This window comes from Ictalurus furcatus, chromosome 6, assembly GCF_023375685.1.
Source record: "Ictalurus furcatus strain D&B chromosome 6, Billie_1.0, whole genome shotgun sequence".
NCBI classification, from domain to species: domain Eukaryota; kingdom Metazoa; phylum Chordata; class Actinopteri; order Siluriformes; family Ictaluridae; genus Ictalurus; species Ictalurus furcatus.
Window position 1 is genome coordinate 22,749,032 of NC_071260.1, and position 23,668 is coordinate 22,772,699.

Consider the following 23,668-nt stretch of genomic DNA (forward strand, 5'->3'; position numbering starts at 1 on the left):
CTTATGTTCTGGGTTATCAATTTCCATTATCCTACACACCATTTAAATTATGAGGAAAAATCAAACCAAACCAAAAAACATGTAAATCTCAGATGCTTGTGAAAAACCTGCCAAATGTTGGGGCTGAATGTTGGAAAACAGCTGTAAATTATGAAAAATTTAGTTTTTATTAAAATGTATTTTTTCTGCCAGTATTATACACTATGTGGCCAAAGATTTTTGTGGACACCTGACCATCATACCCATATGTGCATCCAATTCCATATATATATTAGCCCCCCCTTTATTACAAGGTTATATTATTATTATTATTATTTCTATTCTTATTTAAGTTATTTTGGAAAAATCACATTGGTTAAGGAACTTACCTTTGTTGCATATAAACAAATGCAGCCGTAATTGATGGCAGATCTGTCTGTCTAAAACTTTGCTAGCTAAGTCTGCTTTTCTCATGCAATTATGCGATGATATGTGCCATATCAAAATGCCATATCATAAACCTAATCAATGACTAATAATTCAAATTGACCATAATGCATTTGTGCAGTCAAATCAACAGTGAGGCTTGTTTTTAAATGCTGCAAATGACTATTACATCATGTGATGAGACAGAATGATGTGGATGATGCTGATAATCAAAGTAAGAACTCATTCCCTAGAATGAGAAAATCTAGAATTATTATATATTGCCAGAAATGTTTTTCAATAAGTAGATTAGTTTATACTGGTAGGCAAGGCGTCTTTCAGTAGAGATGGAAAGGCATCTTGTAAAGACAATCATATTTAAGTTCAGGAAAGCCTGTGATTTTCATAACTATATGGTAGAAAATACCATCTGATCATCTGAATGGGTTTCTCCAGCCACCACATAATTACTGTAAATGGGCAAATTGGAAGAGTTGTATTTTGCAGACTAATTTGGCTAGCACTCGTATCGCTGTATTTTATTCCCTCAGTAATGCCTTTGAACAAATGTTTCACTAATTACCAGTTTTATAATTATGTGTAATTATGGTGCATAATACAATGTTGTCTATATGCTTTACCACAAAGACCAGCACTACATCCACCAATGCCCTGGCCATTGAAAGAAAAGAAAATGAGAAAGTATAGTAACAGAATGTTCTTTCATACCTTTTTAAGTCATAATAGTTCTGACTTGGCTGTACTATTGCAATACTGCAGAAAAGACATAGATTCTAATTTGTGGAAGGTTTTCTCTCATACTGTAAATCCTGCAAACGAGCCCCTTGGTGTTTACACCATGTTCTGTCTCATCTGAAACAGGCTCCTGCAACACTTTAGACTGGCCCCTGGCAGGAGATCATTTATCTACCTGCCAATTATATGCCAGCTCTACAAAGGGAATAAGTGTGGAGGGTATTTTTAAAGTTAATTTAAAAGGATGGGCCTGCAAGTAAACTTGCACATTCATATTGACACTGTGCTAGCATATGGCCTCCATGAAAATATTTATATCTTCAGTCAGAGATGAGGAGAGTGAATAGGCAAATGAGTAGACAAATGATCTTACAAGGAAGCCATTATAAGTTCTTATATAGTAGCTTCTACTCATAGTAATCCACAACAAATATGCATAGAGTTATAGCTTGTAGCTAAAGGATAGAGCAACTTTCAACATGATAATATTTGTTGATAACCTAATCATCATTGTCATCCAACAATACATGAATATATGACACTTGGTCCAGTGATTTGTTATGACTGCATTCATTTCCAAGTTAAATATATTGTAATTAAGATTGTAACAGGTGCTAGCAAAGGTGTTAGTGATCATAAAGTACCCCTCCCACCTACTCCATAAAACACTACAGGGACAGAGGAGTACACTGAGCAGCAGATTGCTCCTGCCCCGCTGCAAGTAGGAATGCTTTCACAGATCGTTTCTCCCAGCAGCCAATAAAGTGTACAGCTCTATTCCATATTTTTATTCATGCATCATTGTACAGCACATCTACTCATTATCTGCATTGGACACAATATAGCAGCTGTAACTACCTCATTGGTGAATAGTACTTCATATGTGGACAACTATCTGATCTGTATAATACTGTATACATAACCAATATACTGTAGAACCTCAACACAATATACTGTACTTCCTGCACCTTAGCATAGCTAAAGATGTATTTGATACATAATATAGACAGTAGGCTTACTAGTTATATTATATCTATGATATAATGACATATGACATAAAAAAAACCTTTAAATTTGATTTTAATTTTCCAACATTTTCAATATTTATTTTATGTTATCTTACTTTATCCTTATTTTATTCTTACTTTATTTCTTATGTGTATTTGTGCATTCTCTTTTATGTATGTTGCTGAAGCACTAATTTACCCTTCGAATCAATAAAGTTTTATCTTGTATTATCCTATCTTAATTGATAGTGGAGTTGACTATTAAATAAGCCCAAAGTGCAAAACATATACCTTTATAAAATTCAGTGTAGATTAAAATGAACACATAAACCAACACGCACATGATTGAAATGAGGAAAGTATCTCTCCATTGCTCTACAGCACAGTGATCATGACCATGCTGCTTCATAGCAGTGTGAAATGCAGACTGTAGGTTTTGTGGTGGCATTATCATCAACATGATCCTGACCAACAAAACCATCCTGATATGAACGGCTACAGCTTCCGAATAAATATGCTGACTTTGTGTATTTAGTTTTTGCTTTTTCATTGTGTTTGTGACCTTACGTGATTAACAAATACAATTAAACATACAGTATAATTAAAATGGTAGCGCTTGTAAAAGTCAGATAAAAAAAATCACAGATATAAACACAGCAGATACAACATGCATGGATAAACTAGATATGTATTTTAAAAAAGAAACAATGTTGGGAAGCAATGTTAAATAAGGTTTAAAAGAAGGCTGGAGACCTAAAATCACTTCAAGTAAATCCTGTAAATGAGACATGTCCTGAGGCCACCTGCCATCTGTCTCTCTGTACTATACAAAACATGCAAGCACTGACCACAGACTGCACAACAGCTCCATCTGCCCAACCACAGACATAAAACATACACACAAAGCAGACAAACATAAACCAGTCCAGCAATAATGGGCTTTCCTGGCATGGGTCACTTTAGATTTGTCATTTGAGTCTAACCCTAATCCTAGGTTACAACAGCACAATATCCAGTACAATATACACACTGGAGAGTAATGATTCTTTTGGTTACAATATGCTTACCTATATCACTCTTTGGAGTAGGATTACAGGGATCCCTTTTCAATAAATCCAACTAAAATCCAATGGAAATCAATAAACAATAGGTCAGTGGCCTGAACCTTTCACTCAATGCATGATAGCCATTAAGCAGGCTGTTTGCTATATTTTGTAGGTTTCAGTTAAAGCAGCAGCGTTGCACTGCATTGCATAACAAAGTGGAAGTTTGAGTTCACTATGTGTAATGAAATGGGCAGGATATCAGGTAGAAACAACATCGTCCAGAACCGGGTTATTTCTAGCTGGCACTCAAAACAGAATGAATGCATTATATCTCACAGGCCCCACCAATCTCACTACTTTCCTCATGGCTAATCAGTAAAGTAAACACATTTAAATAGCCTCCATTTACCATTCTATCTGTGACTGGTTGGCACAAAGAAAATCTGGTATTTGTCTGGAAACTGAAAATATCATGCTTTGAAAACAATCCACAGTGGTATGGGCTTTGAACTGACAGGAAAATTATTCCCTACTATGGGGCTTTATAATACATTCATAATGTTTGCAATGTTTGATAAAACAATGCTGAAGGTGTAATGTCAAAACATTTGTAACAACGTACTTTTTTTTTTTTAATGTTATTTAGTCTTTACATGAAAAAAAGATAGGAGAGGTAGCCTAAATTATCATTACAGTTAAATGTACTGTAATTGTTTTACTAGCAACAGAATCTGTAGACATCTTCCATGAAGTACAGTTATCAATTCCTTTTCCTATTCATCTGCTCAGCTGACATATGGGATTATTAAAGACATTGTAGAATGTATACCTAATGATTTAAATGCAATATTGATTACTTTATTTTGAGAACATGTAAATCCTTATTTGACCGAGTTCTTAAGACCAAATTCTTAAATAACTACAGTATACTGTAAGTTGTACTAGAATGGTGCTTCACAACATAATTTAATAGAAGTGGCCCACTTCAGCTGAAAATACAGAATTTCATGCTCCTATCTAAAAGTAGATAAATGTAAAATATAAATATTTATTAAACATAAAATATAAATAAAATGTGCACTTTTCTTTGAAGACATCTCAAGCTGTCAGTAATTTGGAATTAATAAAGACAAACTAATAACTTGCAAGATAAGGATTAAAATTACTGACTGAAGGCTCATCATTTTTTCTCTTTCATATAAAGACCAAGTCACATAATGTACTACATAGAAATGTCATCAGTATTGCTTTTAAGAAGATTCAAGCAAGGATTATTTCAGGCCTAGTGTAGTTACCATTCAAATAAACATTTTACAGATAAAACAATTGTGACATGTTGATTAAATAAAAGTTGTGCTTGCATTTTGCTACTGTATATAATTAATTAGCTGGTAAATATCAAACTTGCCGATATTCCTTCACACCCTTAATAAGCAATATTATGGTAATATATACAGTCAGCTTTCAAGTGTGTTATTGCCTTATACTAGCTGTATGGTGTGGTTATAATGCACAATTATGATATGTCATCATGACTGACTGCTGAAATATCCTCAAAGAAATAAATAAGCCAGTGTGCAGGCTGGCCTAGTTGTGGCCTGTAAACTGCACAAACTACTTATCTAGATGACTCACTGAGCACCATTTGATAAGACATTCATCTAAATAAATGGACTGATTAACTGCATAGCATTAAGGGAAGAAAAAAAAAGAAAACAGCCAATAGCAGATTATTTTTAATCAATATTAAAAGCATATGATCTGATCTCATAACACATAATTGTGTTATGTCATAACACATGACACAATTTCTAAAAGAGAAATAAATATACAGAAATAAATATCTAAATAACAAAACTCAACCAAGAGAGGGCAGTGAGAGAATGTTAATGTAGCTGAATACTTACTTCATCCGACCCTGATCCAAAGATGAGCAGGTCAAAGGGAATGGCTGCCACCATGTCTATGAGAAACCAGCCCTTAAAATAGTGCACTGCGATCTTCCCTGGGTGACTCACTACTTCCTCGTTGGAATTTACATAAGTTGTGCGGAAGTTTATAAGGATGTCAATGATGAACATAATGTCCACCATTAAGTCGACAACGTTAAGGGGACTGCAGGAGTAGCCACACAATCTCCTCTTCTGTTCCTCACGATCGTTCAAAAGGAAGGCGGCGGAGTATGGGGTGAAGATGGCAGTGTAAATGACAAGGAGTAGAATAAGCCAGTCCCACATGGCCTTAAACGGACTGTAGTGTAGGATGGTGAATTTGTCTATGCGCGGAGCCTGGAGCTTGTACTCTGGTAATACATCTGCACCTAGTGACAACACCTGGACAGAGGAAAAACAAAATAAAAATTCGGTCAATCATTAAGGTCAGTTGCATGCCTATATGCGAACAGCAAGCTGACTGACAATGGGAAAGAAATTATGTGGGTTACGTATGCAGTTTACATATTCCAATAAAACTGATGCTGATTCCAATACAACTGAAATTCAACTGAAGCGCCTAGATTTAAATGAGTGCCAATGTGTGTGTGCATAGTTTCCCTGTGACTCTGACCAGGATAAAGTTGCTACTGAAAATGAATGAATAAATGAATGAACAAAAGAATGAACAAACAAATGAACAAACAAACCAATTAATTTCCTTTTAGTTATAGTAGCTTCCAAGCAAAAAAAATTAAGCAAGATTGCATTAAGGACCATTTATTTGAAGTCACAAAAAAGGAGTTTAAGACTAAAGGAACTTAAAAATAGCCACATAATGGGTTTATGTGGAAAAAAGAAACCCATCACTGAAATGCCATAACAAAACCTTCAGAAGATTTGGTGAAGTTTATTTCAAATACAAGGCAAGCAAGGGATTCCTATAGGTCCTGGGAGCTGAGATGGACATAGCCAAAGTAAACTCCTCTGTGTGGTCTCCCCATCACATCCTTACAATAATAGACCAATACTTTGGCTTTTGTCTTCCAATATTACTAGTCTGGTCTGTTTCCTGGTCTATTTTACGTGTGACGATTTAACTTTTTTCATAAAAACATTATAAGCATTATGTATAAATGTAATAACTTTACAAAATTAATCACTGGTTCTTTTTTGCTGTGGGGACCATTTTGCTGGTGTTGTTTAATTTTGGGAAATCACTGCAAACCAATATAAAGTTATTCTCATAGCACTTTTCTGGGATGACAGTGCCCCATCCACATTGCATGAAGGTTCAATTAATGGTTTGATGAGGACAAAACTGATGTAAATCTTATACCATGGTCTTCACAGTCAGCAGATCTCAATCCGACTGAACTTTTATGGGAGATTTTGGATTTTAGAACGCCCTCTCCACTACCATTATCAAAAGAGCAACTATGATTGAATGAAACATTGATGAATAAAGGATAGTGCCACTGCTATCTTTTCTATTTAAGACTGCTATTATATTTTTAAATTGCTACCTGGTGCATCAGTGCAGAGCTTTGGATAAGATTTCTATTGCATCAGGAATTTTTCCATCATCTCATTACTACTGACAGCCTGTCTTCCAAATTTCCCTGTTACACAGTCTGAAGGAGCCACATACCAAAACATTCTCCCTTTCCTGTCCAAACTCATTTATGCTGTGCAGAATGTTGAGAAGGGGATGCTTCCTAGCTGCCCATTTCAGGTTACTGCAGGAGTGAGCTAGGTTTAAGTTCCTCGCTCAAATGTATGGAAACGGAAAAAGTAACTCTAAAGTAACTATTTGGACTTATAACTGTAAAATGACAAACCATAACTACCAGGTCAAAAGTTGTAAGCTTAGGAAAATACTGATTTGACTAGACTTGATGGTGATTTATGTGTTCCAGAGTTGGCACTTCCTTCACTTTGGGTAGCAGGCCACAGACATATAACAATCATTTTAAAAATCAAAGATGACAATGCACTAACATAACTGCAGGAGTATGATTCTGAAATTTCTTCGAGGAGGGAAAGGCTGAGATATTGAGTTTTGTATTTTTGTGCTAGATAAGCATCAGTTTCATGTTGTCCTCAGGCCTGTAAGATTTGTACTACTTTTTCCCTGTCTCAAAATTTGTTTTTACAAGGTCAGCAAGGGAGCAGTTGTCATATTTTCAAACCCCCAAAGTTTTAAACTCATGATGTGTAGCTAAAACCAGAGTGTGTGTAACTGTAAACCAGTGTATGCGTGACTGTGACTAAGCATAAAGACTTACACACAGCAACACATGCACAAACTGCCACTGACAAACAGCAAATGAGGCATCTTACCCTGATTAATACATCATTATTTATTATGCCAACATGTGGAGAGCTTGTTTTGTGTTTCCTCCTCAGCACTTTTTTATTCTCATTCAGTAAGGGGTAATAAATAGAGCTGTTTTCTCTTATCTTCCTCTCACACATGCAGATGGTCACAGTAAGGTAATGTGGGAATCAGTCAAAGCTGTCAAGCCAAATGACTGAATAAAATGCCAAGCCAGCTGACTCGAGGAATAAGAGTTGGCTGGGCTTCCTTGGAGTGCACTTATGTTTTTCAGCGTGTGTTTCTGTTTTTGCATTTCTCATTTCCTGCAAAAGCGGGTTACAAACGGGACACATATGAGAGGCGCTGCCATCTGATGCCCTTCAGTCTGTAGAATGAATGTGGGTTAACAGAAGGACACTTTCAGCATTTATCTGCCCCTAGAGTGAATCCACTGTCTGGGCAAGGACCTAAATCCAAGCTACCACTGAAGCAAACAACAACAACAACAATAACAAAAACTAAAAACTGGAAGGAAGGAGTGTGCTAACTCTTTAAGTCTAATATTGGGACATATATTTGTGCAAAGCAGTAGGAAATCCATCTTCATGCTCAGATGGTCTTTTGATACATTGCAGTGTCAGAGAGGGAGGGGTGTTGAATAATGGAAGAAGGAGGCTAGAGATTTCTTAACTGAACACTAGTATATAGTAACAAGGTAACAGTTATATTCATTTTTACTGGCAGTGAAACTATGTAGCAGGAAGTGAATAATTCTCTGTAAGGGGTGACAATTTACAGTGACAGGAGAGGAAAACAATTGCAAGTGACTTCTGACCATTATTTATTAGCTGTCCAATTTCATTTCAGAACATTACATACAGGTGGATCTCAAAAATTAGAATATTGTGGAAAAGTTTTTTTTTTTTCTGTAATTTAATTCAAAAAGTGGAACTTTCATATATTCATTACACAAAGTGAAATATTTCAAACCTTTTTTGTTTCAATCTTGAAGATAATGAGATGAAAATCCAGTATCTTTAAATATTAGAATAAAGAATGTATAATACAGAAATGTCGACCTTCTGAAAAGTATGTTAATTTATGCATTCAATACTTGGTCTCCTTGAGCTCCTTTTGCACAAATTACTGCATCAATGCATCGTGGCATGGAGGTAATCAGCCTGTGGTACTGCTGAGGTGTTATGGAAGCCCAGGTTGCTTTGATAGAGGCCTTTAGCTCGTCTGTATTGTTGTGTCTGGTGTCTCTCATAGATTTATAGAGGTAGACTAGATAAGCGCTTTCTCACCAGTGTAAAAAATCCTCCCCCCTCAAAAGACTCCCGTTTTTTTCACCAAGCTCCACTCCGAGGTGTTGAGTTCATGAGAAAAATCATACTCCAGTTGAGTTTTTAACCCCATGGCTGCGAACTATGCTACCATCGAGGGGCGAAAAAGTATTGTTATATTGCGCTGACACGGGTTGAAAAGACGCTTGTGGGCTATCTCTCTCCTGGCACGGTAACAAACTTAGAGGGGTCAGCCTTGCCTATGAAGGCATGCAGGGTGTCCTCACAGTGAGTGAGCAAGGCTTATGTGGCACCAGGTCAGGCTGGTGGTGTTTTGTATACTATGGCTTTGTTCCAAGCTTATCAGACTGACCTGATGAAAGAGCGCAAAAGTGGCGAGGGTATTGGTCTCGAGGTGGTTGTGGAGCTTTGCAGAGCCACAGATTTGTCTCTCCGTGCCACAAAGCAGATGGCTGGTGCCATTAGCCGTTCTATGGTTGCTTTGCTGGTCACAGAGAGGCATCTGTGGCTTAATTTGTCAGGAAAAAAATAGAGACAAAGTGTTTTTATTGAATGCCCCTGTTTCTCCTGCTGGCACAGTAAATCCTGTCGTGGTCAGGTTTCAGGAAGTAAAGAAACAGTCAGAGGTATTCAATGAATTTTCCCTCACAGCTTTGAGCTCCTAGCGGCTTTAAGTAGTCCTCAGCCTGGGACTAGCACTGATAGGGAGGAACAGAAAGCTAGTGTGGCTGCCCACCTCCCCTCACGCAGAGGCAGGGGGTCCAGGCAGCCGCAATCCCAGTTCTCCAGAGGCACGAGAATGGATATGAGGACTGTTCTAAGTGCTAGAAGGAGGAAGTAGTCCCAAGGGGCTGATAAAGTGGGGTATCGGGGACTTTGAGGTTGTTCTTTCCCCCAGTATTTCTGTAGGGCATCATCTGTTCAATGATCTCCCATGTTCATATGTCCCTGTTCAGTGAGCTGGGCAGGGTAACGAACTTATGATACTTTCACTTAAAAAAAGTCTCTCTCTCCCTTGAGTCTGCCGGGGTGTGAGAATGCAGCTAAGTTTGGGTTTGCATTATCTGAAACTGTGCTCATTATACATGCAGTTTCAGTGTATTATTCTCAGTTTATCGTTTGCACATTCAGTTCGAGTATTGATTTGTCACGATAAGATCTGAAAATCGCACATTCTTGCATCCATATTCCCCTCCTTTCAGTCGAGTCTTTTGGGTCTGTTATGAATGCAGAATATTTCTGAGGAAATATTTCTTCTCATATTTAAAAGGGGGTAGCTATTATCACTGGGAAGTTGTACGCTCTATTACATGTCTCTTTCACATTGTGATTCCAGTAGTGTAGTGGGACCCAGTGACAATCAGGATAGTGCTGTGGATTCTACAAATGCTTCAAATTTGTCCATGGGGAAGTGTATGCTCTAAAAAAGTTATAATAAAATAATAAAGTATTATATTAAATATGTGTTGCTTCACTCCATTGTGCAGATAGCATCAGCTAGACCCTGTCACTGGGGTCTGGGGGCTAGGAGATGTTTCACTGGCAAACTGGGGGTACTTATGGGCTGACTGTTATATAGTTGCTGTTTAGTTGGTCACATGCTCATTAAGGGGCAAAAGGGATAAGGGAAGGGAGCTGGCTTAGACAGTGTTATTTAAACCGTGCACTCTTACGTGCAGTTTCTGGGTGTTTTATGCAGCTTGGAGACGGTTATCTAAAGTCATTTTTCCCACATTGACGCCCCTATAAAGGAAGGGGGGGGGGGTGGATAAATCCCTACCACAAGAAGCCATATTTTAGGTCGCCTGAGGGGTTCTAAAAGTAAAGGACAGGATTGATCTTGAAGGGTCATCTAGCCCAAGGCATTCTGGGTGGGCCTTTTGGAGTGTAGCTGAGCTTAGATTGTATTAACTGAAAGCGGGCTCATCAAACATGCAGTTTCAGTATTTTATGCACATTCTACCGTACTGTACATTTACTTTGAGTACTGATTTGTCACAGTAAGATCTAAATGTCGCACACACCCCCCCCCCTTTCAGTTGAGTCTCTTAGGTCTGGTATGAGCGCAGGGTATTTCTGAGGAAATATTTCTTCTCATAAAGGGGGAATATTGTTGAGAGACATCCTACTGAGGTAGGGGCTGAGGCTTGCAGAATGGGGTAGTTGCCTCTTTCCCTGTTTTCAGATCAGGGGGTTAGTCAAAACCAGTAAAGTCTGCTGCTGGTAGCTCCACTTTGACCAACTCTGAGTATGATTTTCAGACATCATAGCCCTGTCGAGGCAGTGTAGGTTTTAAGTCTGGTCCCTCGGGGGGTACAAGCTCCTACAGTAGGTGTCTCTCAACCGAGGTTGGGAGAATGTTTTCAATACTAGAGCTTTATCCACAAGGAAGTGTACGCTCTATTACATGTGTAGTGGGGTGTGTGTCGTGGTTAAAACGTCACCCTTATTAACTATGTGGCCAATGAGCTATGTTCCTACCACAGTATATAAGTGGTTGTTTATGACTCCCAGAATGCGTCATGGTCGAAAACCTGCCCCTTCCTTTCGTTGCTATGGACTTCAGAGGTATGTGTTTTTGGCTTTGTCGCTTAGCTGTTTGATGCTAGCGTTGTCTACTTACCATGCGATTTACTTGTTTAGTGTGACGTTGGACTACCGATTCTGTGTGCATGGGTGGTGTGCTACTCACTCTCAATGCGGTGTGCCGTCAAGGCTCCCATCTGTGTAGCATGGTAGTTTAACGTAGCCCCGATCGGAGCGCCAGCTGTTGCCGTCACAACTATTAAAGAAGCTATCATGATTTTCGTATGTGCCATCGTGAGTATCATGTCATCGGATCATGGTAGGTAAATCGTTTAGTTCTATTATTTGAGCCACATGCTCTTGCATGCTTTCCAAATTGAGGTTGTAACAGCTGTTTGTTGTTCTTAGGGTCCTCGATTTTGCATGCGTTAAGGCAGGCAGTTAAGAGTGAGATGTGGTCGTTTCGGTATAGCTCCTCCCCCTCACTCGCAGAGCCATGTTGCTGCTTTTGTTTGGTTTTATTTTGTTCTGCTTTGCTTTGCTTTGTTTTGTTTGTATTTTGTTTTATTCTGCTTGTTTGGTTTTGGGCTGCTTTATTTTGTTATTTTGCTTTATTTGTGTTTGCTACTGTCACTAAGATCAGTTTTATTGAATTCAACTGTTGTAACAGTCTTTATCAATTATGCTGATACCGCTATGTGGTAGTAGTGGTTTTGGTCAGTCTTGGTAAACTTGCTACCTATAATCAGTTTGAGCTCGGGTTATCTCTGTGTTTTTGTCACAGTAAGTTTGCTTTTGTTTTGTTTTATTCTTTTGTTTGTCTGCTTTGAGCATATTGTAATTGATTTTTCTTGTGTTTTTGTTTTCTCCTTGTAGGAGCTGAGTGCTTCCTGAGGCTGGGGGGAGTTCTTGGCTGCACCTTAGGCTTTACTTAACCAAGGGTCATTATTATTGCTGTGTTTACTTGCAGTGAATTTTGTGGGTATGATTCTGATTAGTGGGGTTCTTTTCCCTTTTGTATAGCTGGTGCTGTTGTACTAGCCTGCCCTTCATACAGGAAACCTCGGTTCACCTATGATTATTGTTAATTTCTCCTTGAGACTGTTTTATTTGACCAATGCCTGACTGTGTTGGTTGCTGTTTTTTTTAAAAAAATTTTTTTAAAAATAATTCTTGGCCAGTCTTTTTAACTTCAAAATAAAATTTATTTTTGTATGGAAACACATGCCTCTTGCCTGTTCTAAGTGGAACGTATTTGTGTGTCATTATTTGGGTTATTTTCCCCGTTTTCTCGTGGTGGCTTAGTTGCTACGAAATGAGCCACTTGCTACACTTCTATTCTTTTGTGGAATAAATATGGCCAGTAGAACCACTAACTGCGGTGCTGGGATTCTACAGGGGCACATTCAAGCAGACTTAGGTGGTTACACTCGAGGTGTGGCTTCCTCTAAGGTATTATCTAAGGGTATGCTGAAAGATGAGACATTTTATGTTTGTTCAAGAAGTGCTTTTGCGCATAAATTCTTCACAGACATTTTTTGACAGACACGTTTCAGTATGGCATAGTAGGTATTCTCGGTCCCAAAGCATCAAGCGTGACGCAATGTAGAGTTCCCTTGGAAAGGGAACTTCTGGGTTACCCTGTTCCCTGAGAAGAGAATGAGGTATTGTGTCTCATTGGCATTCTTTGTCAGGCCTGCAAATTGCGTCTTCCTTCAAACAAATAGAAGCTGAATGACGTAGTTTGTGGGTGCCTTATATAGTCTTCGTGACACGTTTCTACTTCGTCACCCGACTGTGGCAGGTCAATCAGATTGGTGTGATTTCACAAGTATTCAGACACCGTTTCTGCCAAGATCTCGTTCCCTTCTCAGGGAACAGGGTTACATAAGTAACCCAGCCGTTTTGAGTACATTGGCAGAGAAAACATCAAGTAGATAATCAGATATAAAAAATAAATGCTAAATTGGCTGTTACTATGATTAATCTAAATATCCACTTTGGCAAATTGTAAATGATTTATTTTTACTACCAACAATGTGTCATGTATGCAAGCAGGTGGTGCAGGATGCAACTTGATGGGTTAGTTTAGCCCAAAATGTGTTCTGTCCTATATTTACCCAGCCGTTGGGCTAAAAATAAACAAATTTGGGTTGTATTAAACCCAGTGTTTTATATAGTGTATACTGTGAAAGTCTCATAGATATACATAAAGCCAAGAAACAAATAGGGATATTTAAATACTGTTTGTTATTTTAATTTACACTTTATGCACAAAACTAATCAAAACTCAATACTACAATCTAATCCACAAACAGACACAACAGCTGGGTTACCTAGTGTACCACAACACCATGTATCTCACCTGTGTGACTTTCTCAGTGACATTGTGTGTGCGGTCTTTAACTTTTGCAGCGATGATGGTTTTCTCCGAGGCAGGAGGTGAGGGGACCCTTTTGTCGTTGTTAGTTTCAGAGAAGTTAAGTGCGATGAGGGGGATCTTGTTAATTGTAGTGTATTTGTTCAAGTTGGAGTCTGAGGTAGAGCCCAGCAGGCTGGATTTGAGATGGTTAAAAGGACCTGATGATGAAAAGATACAAAAACTAGTTAAGAGCATGGCAATTTGACTCACCATTAAAAAACAGAGAAATTCATTAGAACTCATTAGAAGGATATAGTCTCTTAAAAGATGCTTTTCCTGTACAGGCTGATACTTAATGAGTGTTTTTAATGGTACTTTAACTTTGAAGCAAAGCATACAGAAGTAAATAATGACATGATTTTGAGGTGTGTAAAAGACTGAAATGGTACACTTACTGTACTACAAAACAAAGTGTCAGAAACAGGCTTCATTCATACATGCTTCAAAGTAAAATATATGGTTCTGACAACGGATTTGTAAGGAGCAGATATACAGCATTCATATGTACAGTAGGATTGATTTCCTATCAGAGCTCATAATGACACTTCAGTTTCATGCAAGGAAGTGAGAGAGGGAAGAGCCTTTTCTAGTCACTTCTGGCTAGGAGTAAATGTTCATTTATGAGTCAAGTTAAACCTCACATACACACCAAGATTTCTCCTGCACTGTACTCTAAATCACAGTCGGGGACTGCTGGGACTCCTCATCATTCCACATACTGTCTTATCATTACTGTATGAAGGATACACCTGAGGACTGATGTTTTGAGAAGTGATATCAGGCAGAAACAATGATTCCCTGGACACTTCAAAGAAGATCTTTTTAAAAAATAAATCCACTACTAGAACAGGATCTGATAGATGCTGAGAAGATATTTGGTGCTTTAAGGCTACCACTATGAGATGTTGTCATGAATTTCCCCTCACGCTGAGTGCCAGAGCATTCGGCGTGCACGAACTGCCCTGAGTTTTGGTTTGGTTTCTGTCCTGTCCCCGCCCCAGTTATATTATTGGATGTTCCTAATGTCTCAGCTGTTCTGTGTTATCCCTCTTTGATTACATTTAGTCTGAGTCTTTGTTCAGGGTGAAGTATTGTTTCTGTGTTTTCTGCCAGACCCATACCAAGCCTTGATCTTTGCTCTCTTCTCATGGTTTTTGATCCTGTTTCTCGTTTTGCTCCTTGCTTTGTCGTGTTTATGCCCGTTTGCTGATCGCCTGACCCCTCACCTGTTTTATGACCGTGAGCTTGCCCTATCGATTTGGATTTGTCTGCCTGTATCTTTAATAAACGCTCTTAACTGCACTTGTATCCGTCTGCACCTTGTTTACATGACAGATGCTAATTGGAGTTAAACGATATGGAGGAATCAGACAATTACTGTCCTTTAAAAACATGCAACAATCAGTCCAAGATTGTAAAGCATTCAATCAAAACACACTGTTACCTTTCACACTGCGGCCATGGTCTGAAATGCAGGAGAACATTGATCAGTGATCAGAGGAATTAATGTTGACGTTCAGATTATCAGTAGGTTCTGTTTAGGGTTAGTTTTATAGTTTTATTTTATTAAAGGTAAGCCACTATCTGAGAAACAATATTTCAGGGCACTCAAGTTGTTTTTTTTGCAGTAAAGTAATGCTAGTTTTTAAATGAAAATGAATGATTTTCCTGCTGCCAATATTTCTACAAGAAACAACATACCAACGACATGTATTTATTCATGCTTTTACATGTTTTTTACAATTGTGTGCACATATTATGTACAAAACTATAAGAATATAGTGATATTCAGTTTATGTTTTGCGACTGCACACTTGTAACATTATTATTCAGAGGCTTATGTTGTTTTGGGACCAAACACTGACTTGCCAATTAGAGGGCTTTCTATTCAGGGTCTTAACTCTATGTCTCACAAGACAAGTCTCACAACACAACCCTTCTTGCAGAATAGAAGAAATAAGTCTGTGGATTTATTTACCTTCACTAGCATGCCGATCCCTCAACAGACGTTTGGAGTTGGAGCTGAGGCCTTCAATATCATGCACGGATGAGGCTCGTCTTCTGCTACACACACTGTCTCTGGAGATGGACTGTGCAAGGCAGGTAGTGGACTGGGCCTGAGACAGACTTGGACGGTCCCACAGTTGTTTAGGGGATGAGTGGTCGAGGGGTCCAGATACACTGATTGGGGATGAATGGGGACTGGAGCTGATAAGCGCCTGTGTGTCATTGGCATCAGCAGGACTGTTGGTGTCCTTAGTTGGAGACTGGAAGTTCCTCAAGGGAACAGAGTCATTGTTGGCTCTTGGAGAGTCCACCATTACTGTGTCAGGGTCTTCTTGGGGCAGAGACAGTTTGCTGGACCCTAACAGGTTCAAGGAAGGCAGGCGGAACCTGAAGAATCTTCCTTTCCCTGGAGGAGACAAGGAAAAATATAAAAAATATATAAGGAATTGAGATAGAGTTTAACAACTGCAGTGGAAAGTAGGTTTCCATATAGATATGGAACAGTGGGGAAATGTTTTAGTCTTGGACATTCGATTTCTTCCTAAAATAAAAACATGAAACCAGGAAAAACAAATAGTCTCTGTAAAGCCACAAAGGCACAGTACATCTCCCAGTGTGGATGTATATCCTGTAAGAAAAGCTCAAAGGGAACCAAAAGTATACTTCAGCAAAGAGGAGAATTTAGAAGAGATTTCTAAAACAGGGAGGAGTTTAATAGGAAACTAGAGCAAGAAAATGAATGACATTCGGATAGGCCTTTAAATAGAGGGCATCATCTTTTTCTAGACATAAAATGTCAAAAATTAAGAGTGGATAGAAGAAAAAGAGATACTTGTAATTATCTCAAAGCATTCTGATTACCATACGGTCAACTTCATACAGCATCTGTGGATGCACAGCAGACCTATATGTGAAATATAAGAGATACAAGCATGGGTGTAACTTTGTTTTGAAACATGCCAGGGACAGGAATGATGATGGTAGAAAAAAAAACCCTTGCATGATCAATGACATGTAAGGCCAGTTGGCACTAAATGTGTTTCTAAAGAGTGATCTGTATCAACACAGAAAAGATATACTTCCATGTTAACCAACATTTACATTCACACCAGCTTATTAAAACACTTCACACAATCACAAAATGATGTATGCTTTAGAAGCATAAATATTCCCAATTGCTATGTAACATTATAATAGATTTCTATAAATGAATGCAATCATATTTCTGTGCGTGATGCAGCCATCTGGGTTCACAGGAAACGAATGCTGCTAGAAACTTATTTGCACCTGTAAATTTACAGCCACCTGGATGCAACAGTTATCATAGAGGGGACATTTTATTACACCATGTAATAAAAAGCTAACACCATGAACATGGTTGAAGTGATTAAAAAAAATAAAGAACTTGGATCAGTTTCTGCCACAATCTATTATATAAACGATACTTTCATAATGTGGTGGGTCCCCAGCATACACTACACCTATGGATAGATGCTTTTACAACTTTAATACTTTATTCTGAGTGGGAAAGTGCTTATAGTAGATTTTTAGTACTAACAATATAGCTACAATTCATCTGCAGTTGCATGTTTAACAGGTATTTCTTCATGAACCCTGGAACTGCCCACCTCTTATTTTAATAAAGTCATGTAAATTACCTAGAGTTGCTCAAGCTGTTAGGATGTTAATAAAAAACAAACAAACAAAAAACAACAAGCACTGCCCCCAAGCCTCTGATCTCACAGTTCTGAGCATTTCAGAGCAGCCGCATCTTTTGTAGTGGAAAAGCACAACACAGTTCCAGTTCACAACAGGTTTTCAGTGGAAAAGGGTTATCAATATCATATGTCTGGCCAGTCTTTGGTCCTAATTATCCTTTCACAACTGATGCCATTAACATCTACATTAGATCCTTTTTAGTATGACTTTTGTTTATCATAACAAGGCCAAATAAAAACATGAAGTCCTGCGGTATTGAATGCCCTCTATGTGGTGTACGGTAGCTTTGAGTGCTGAATTCATCATTTTATTGATATTAGAAAATGTTTTGACTAAGGCAGCCTCCAGAGACTTTTAAAAGGGCTGCACATTTTTTTTTTTTTTTTTTAAAGAAAACCCAAAGGAGAAACAGGGCAGTTTTTTCAGAAATAGATTGTAGTAGCTCAGCAGCAGGAAACATAGCAGTCTTTATTATACTGCTGCCTAGTCTTCATATGTGTGTCATTTAATAAATGTTTTATAAAATGTATTAAAATGAGTAAACATGTATTATTAAATGTACGCATAAAACTTCAAAACTTAATACTGTTACCTAGTAAGTAAATTGAGTGTTAAACTTAGCTAAAGTAAAATAGTGCATATTATACAGTAGTTTATTGTAAATTCAGATTCAATTGTAAATGAAAATAAACTGTGTAAAATAAGCATAATTTTTGGTTTGTAACTTTCTCACATATCTGTGCTACAGCCTAAGTTTTAAGATATAGCTATTATGTGCACCAATTTGGCTTTCATTTTGCATCTATATAATCGAGATAGTTCCCAAATGAGAAGCATCTGCTAAGTAATTTGTTAATTAGACACAGATGTATAATTTCTGTTGACAAATTGATGTGAATGAGTTGAAAAGCTCTTCCATGCAGTAATGTCAGCTGTGTTCAAAATGGCATATTATACATACATCACCCAAAGCAGTGTGTAGCATGCAGCACAATGTATAAACAATATAAACATTCCCAGAACAAATTCCAAAATATGCATATAAAAATGTGGTGAAAAAGATGACAGTGATATCTTAGTAAAAGTAACTGTATATATCAGGCTGTGTGTTAAACTTATTATGGACCTGTCTAATCTGTCTAGTCTTGGTGTATAGACTGTAGTTTTGTACCATGTATTTCTGGAAATGATTGAGTGACGTGTTTAGTGTTATTATTTTCCTCAAATGTTCTTAAAAAGTGCTTTGATGCTTAAATAGATATGACATACCTGACATGGAACAGAAAATTAGCTATGCAGGATATTTTTGACATTGCTACAGTATATGTGTATTGCACTCCTATTTATGGCCTGATTACACAGTTCATACATTTTGGGCTAGTGTTGCTGCCTGACAGCTCTATTGCTTGATTGTGAGCTTGTTTTACTATCAGTGTGGAGTTTGGCATGTTCTCTCTGTGTCCGTGTGTGTTTCCTCCAAGTTCTCCAGTTTCCTCCCAAAAACATATTGGTAGGTGGATTAGCTATTCTCAGTTGCCCCTAGATGTGAATGAGTGTGTGACTCTGTGTGCATTGTGCTCTGCAACTGAACTGGCATCACATCCAGGGCATATTTCTATCTTGTGCCCAGTGTTCCTGGGATAGTCTCCAGAACTACTGTAACACTAATCAGGATAAAGTGGTTACTACAGATGAGTGAATGAACATTTTGGATCTGATCTCATTAACTGTGAAAATGACAGGTCACATTGCAAATGAAAATTCTTGCATGAAGAATAATATGTAGTAAATAGCACACACTGGTACAGAATACAATTTACAGGCATTCTATTGAAAACTGGGTGGAAAAACTCTCTGTGAGAGCGGAAAGAGCTGCTGTGTTGTAATGACAGCAATCGAGCTCTTGGAGCTATACAAGAAAGGCTTCACTCAACAAGCTCTTCAGTCCACATTATACAACTGCCCTGCATTCACATGCACTGATGTTTGAACAAGTGCTGAACATGACACATGCCTGTTATCTGTCCTGTTCACACATATACAGATAAACTCTTCTGCCTGTGGGTTGGGAGTCTATAGCATTGGAAATTTGAAAGAAGGATTCATGTTTCAGAGACTATTGAGCATCCAATGCTCACTAGCTATGAAAACTGGTCAAAGATATGAATAGCCGACACAAAAAATATATGTATGATATATACTCAGCAAAAAAGAAATACCCCATTTTCAGGAGAAATCTTCTTTTTCAAAGAAATCTTTCAAAGAAGATCAGTTTGTAAAATCCAAATAAGCTTTACAGATCTTTATTGGAAAGGGTTTAATCAATGTTTTTCATGCTTGTTCAATGAACCTTAAACAATTATTGCACATGCACCTGTGGAACAGTCCTTAAGACCCTAACAGTTTTTAGGCGGTAGGCAATTAAGGTCACAGTTACAATAACTTAAGACACTAAAGAGACCTTTCTGACTCTGAAAAACACCAGAAGAAAGATGCCTAGGGTTCCTGCTCACCTGCGTGAACATGCCACAGGTCTGCTGCAGGGAGGAATGAGGACTGCAGATGTGGCCAGAGCAATAAACTGCAACATTCGTAACGTAAGACGCCTGAGACAGTGCTACAGGGCGACAGAAGGACAGCTGATCATCCTTGCGGTGGCAAGCCACTTGTAACCATGTGTCCCTCAAGACATAATCGAGAATTTGCAGATGCCTTGGTGGAAGAGTGGAGTACCATCTCACAGCAAGAACTGACAAATCTGGTGCAGTCCATGAGGATGAGATGCACTGTAGTACTTAAAGCACCTGGTGGCCACCAGATACTGACTGTTACTTTTAATATTAACCTCCCGCCCTTTGTTCAGGGACTCATTATTCCATTTCAGTTCGTCAAATGTCTGTGAAACTTGTTCATGTCTCAGTTTATATCTCAGTTGCTTATTTTTATGTTAATACAAATCTTTAAACATGTTAAGAAATCAGCTGGAAATAAAAGCAGGTGAATGTGAGAGGACATTTCTTTTTTTGCTGAGTATACTTTAGGCTATGTATTTGCTACACTTTCAAATGGTTATGAGAGAATCCCCAGCAAAATACTAATGAATGTGACTAGAGACGTAAAAAGGCAAGATTGTTGTGTATTGTGAAAGGCGACGCACATGCCCGTGTCTCTAAAAACTCATCTAGAGTACAGCTCTTCATGCACTCCAAAAGTCTAATGCGAGTCTGGGTGATTATGAGTGCTGTTGACACAGGGCATGCAGATCTGTGCAGTGGAGGTTAATAATGTATAAACAGATATTAAACTATCTTGGCCGCCTAATTTCTCTTCCTACATCTATCAACTTCACACACACAAGCAGGTCTGGCACTAAAGCCTCTTTATGGACTCCATTTACTGATAATGCCAAGTGCACTGCACTCAAATTGAATTTAAAGTCCTGTACAAATATGCTCCCTCACTGTGCACCCTCCAATGGCAGGAAAAAAAAAGAAGTTCTTTCTGTCTTGGCTGATCAACCTGTTTTTAGACACGATGTAAAATCACAGGTGATCAGATGTTGAGCATCATGACATAGGAGGTGCTTTATAACACATTAAAACATCATAAGATTAGGTTTTCTGAAGTTGGCTGGCTTCAACCTGACGCATAAATACAATAAAAAATTCTGCCATAATCCTAACATGACACTCTTGCTGAAAAACGTTCTTAATGGGAATTGGCCTACTGGGTTCCATTAACCATTAAAATCACTAGAAACTGATGGAATGGTTCATGGAAACAATCAGGCCAATCCACCTTATTTCAACATACCCTTGTCCTAATCAAAAACCTAGTAATAAAATGAGCACTTTGTGAGTACAGGGCATGCTTTCAACTCATAATGGATCCATAAAAAAATGGAACAGGGTTAGGGTTGGTCTCTGAAAACCTGGCCTGGAATTTTGGGTAGCTTCTGTAGGACACACACAGCTCTCACTGCAGAGAGAAAGAGATAGGTGTCACTGAAGAGTATGAACAAGATGGAGAGGTGATGACTGTGACAATTCCATCACAAGTAACAAAAAGAAGAGATGGAAATGTATCTGAAGGTGGCTAAGAGGTAGTTACATTTTCAGGGTTGAACTTTTTTTCTCAAGCATTATTATTTCATAACTCCATTATACCACAGTGTTAACCACTGCATGCCTATGTGTGTAAGTGCCTTGGTGTCTAGTCAGAGCACACAAAGATAACACTGATACAAAACATTCACTTCCCTAATTTGCTATGCAGACTCTTAACCAAGCAAAAACAACAACAATAAAGACAAAAACAAAAAATCTACCACATTACAGTGAAAGAGCTGCTTAGATACTTAGATACTGCAGTGTGGGAATTTAAAAGGTACATTTATTTAGTAATACTGACATAAATCACAAACACAAATACAGGTATAACGGTGAGTCCACGAGTGAGGATCCATTTGTAACTTTATTAAACAATACAAAACATGTATAAACAGGCTGAGGTAAATCACCGGCAAACATATTATCAAAGGTAAATCCAAAATCATAGTCACAAACAGGCGATGGGTCAGGGCAGGCAGCGTAGTAGAACAGAGCAAACGGCCCATGATCAAACACAGAAAAGGAAAAAATCACAGTATAACGCTCAGTAATGTTAGCTAGGGCAAAACAAGACTTCACACTGTGTGTGTGAGAGTGTTAAATAGTTTGTTAGATGTGGAACAGGTGTGGTAGCAATCAGTTCTGGGTACGTGGTTATGGGAAATGGAGTCCATGAGAAAAGTCAGTACTCGGGTGATGGATCCCTCTGGTGGTGAATGGGGGGAACCAGAGAGGACTGATTCATGACAGAGTCATGAGTTTCTTGCATTGTAGATGGAGTCAGAGATCATGAGTGGAGAGCCAAACCAATTGACCAGGGTTGTATTCCGGATTGGGATAGCGATAATGATCAGCTTGTTTCTTTTGTCTCCTGACAGCTTGTTGGAGGTGGACATGGGCCTGGTTCCAGGTGGTCTCACTTCTCTGGAGCCAGTCGTTGATGGCCGGGAGTTCCGTGAGCTCCCCTGACCAGGGGAATAAGGGAGGTTGGAAGCCAAGCACACACTGGAAAGGAGTTAGGCCTGTTGAGGGTTTGCAGAGGGAGTTCTGGGTGTATTCGGCCCAGAGTAGGTAGCGGCTCCAGTCTGATTCTGATTACAGTAGGCCCTGAGAAAGCGAGTCACTTGTTGATTCAGGCATTCCATTTGGCTGTTGGATTTTGGGTGATATCCAGAGGTTAGGCTGACATTGTTAAGTTGTTTGAAGAAGGCTGACCATACATGGGAGGTGAACTGAGGCCCTTGTTCAGAGACAATATCTTCTGGTAAACTGTAGAATCTGAATACATAGTTACACAGATGTTCAGCAGTTTCGAACGCAGTTGGCAGTTTTGGCAGTGGAATTAGCCTTGGAAAAGTGGTCAACAACGGTGAGTATAGTGATGTGACCCTGAGAAACTGGAAGATATGTCACTAAATCAATGGCAATGTGAGACCATGGGTGTTGAGGTGTGGGTAGGGGTCGTAGTAACCTGGCAGGAGGTTGTCTGGATGACTTACTGATGTTGCAAGTGGAACAGTTCTGAATGTAATTAATGGTATCAGCCTGCATGGTGGGCCACCAAAACCGGTTGCATATTATCTGGAGGGTGGCAGTGATTCCAGGACGGCCAGAGCTAAAGGAGGAGTGGACCAGTGGATGACCTTCTTGTGGAGCAAGAGAGGAACATAGGTCTTGTTGGAGGGGCAGTCAGGGAGTGGTGAGTCTGAGTGTCCGTTATTTCAGTCATTATATCCTACTGTACCAGGGTGATGATCATCGTGGGTGGTATAATGGGTTCTTTGGTATGACATTGTTCTGGGTGTTCATATTGGCAGGACAATGCATCGGCCTTGATGTTCTTTGAACCAGGGTGGTATGTGACTGTGAAGTTGAAGCATGTGAAGAAGAGCGCCCATCTTGCTTGCCTGGTGTTGAGTCTCTTTGTGGTGTGCAAATAATCTAGGTTTCGATGATTTGTTAGCACAAGGAAGGGGTGTTTGGCTCCCTCCAGCCAATGATGCCACTCCTCGAATGTTGCTTTCATGGCCAGTAATTCCTGGTCCCCAATATCATAGTTCCGTTTGAAGGTTACGGGAGAAGTACTCATTTGGGAAGGGCTTGGGAGGAGCAC

At 38.8% G+C, this 23,668-nt stretch overlaps 1 protein-coding gene across 1 annotated transcript in view; it reads right to left on the reverse strand.

Moving 5' to 3' along the window:
- The window catches only part of LOC128608942 (potassium voltage-gated channel subfamily H member 7-like), a 77,019-nt gene that overhangs the window by 19,312 nt on the left and 34,039 nt on the right, over window positions 1-23,668 (reverse strand). The window contains exons 4-7 of the mRNA XM_053627172.1: window positions 15,699-16,133; window positions 15,165-15,185; window positions 13,664-13,878; window positions 5,122-5,547 (exon numbers count right to left, since the gene is read on the reverse strand). Coding sequence (XP_053483147.1) covers window positions 5,122-5,547; window positions 13,664-13,878; window positions 15,165-15,185; window positions 15,699-16,133 — 1,097 coding nt within the window. The remainder of the gene's footprint in view (window positions 1-5,121; window positions 5,548-13,663; window positions 13,879-15,164; window positions 15,186-15,698; window positions 16,134-23,668) is intronic.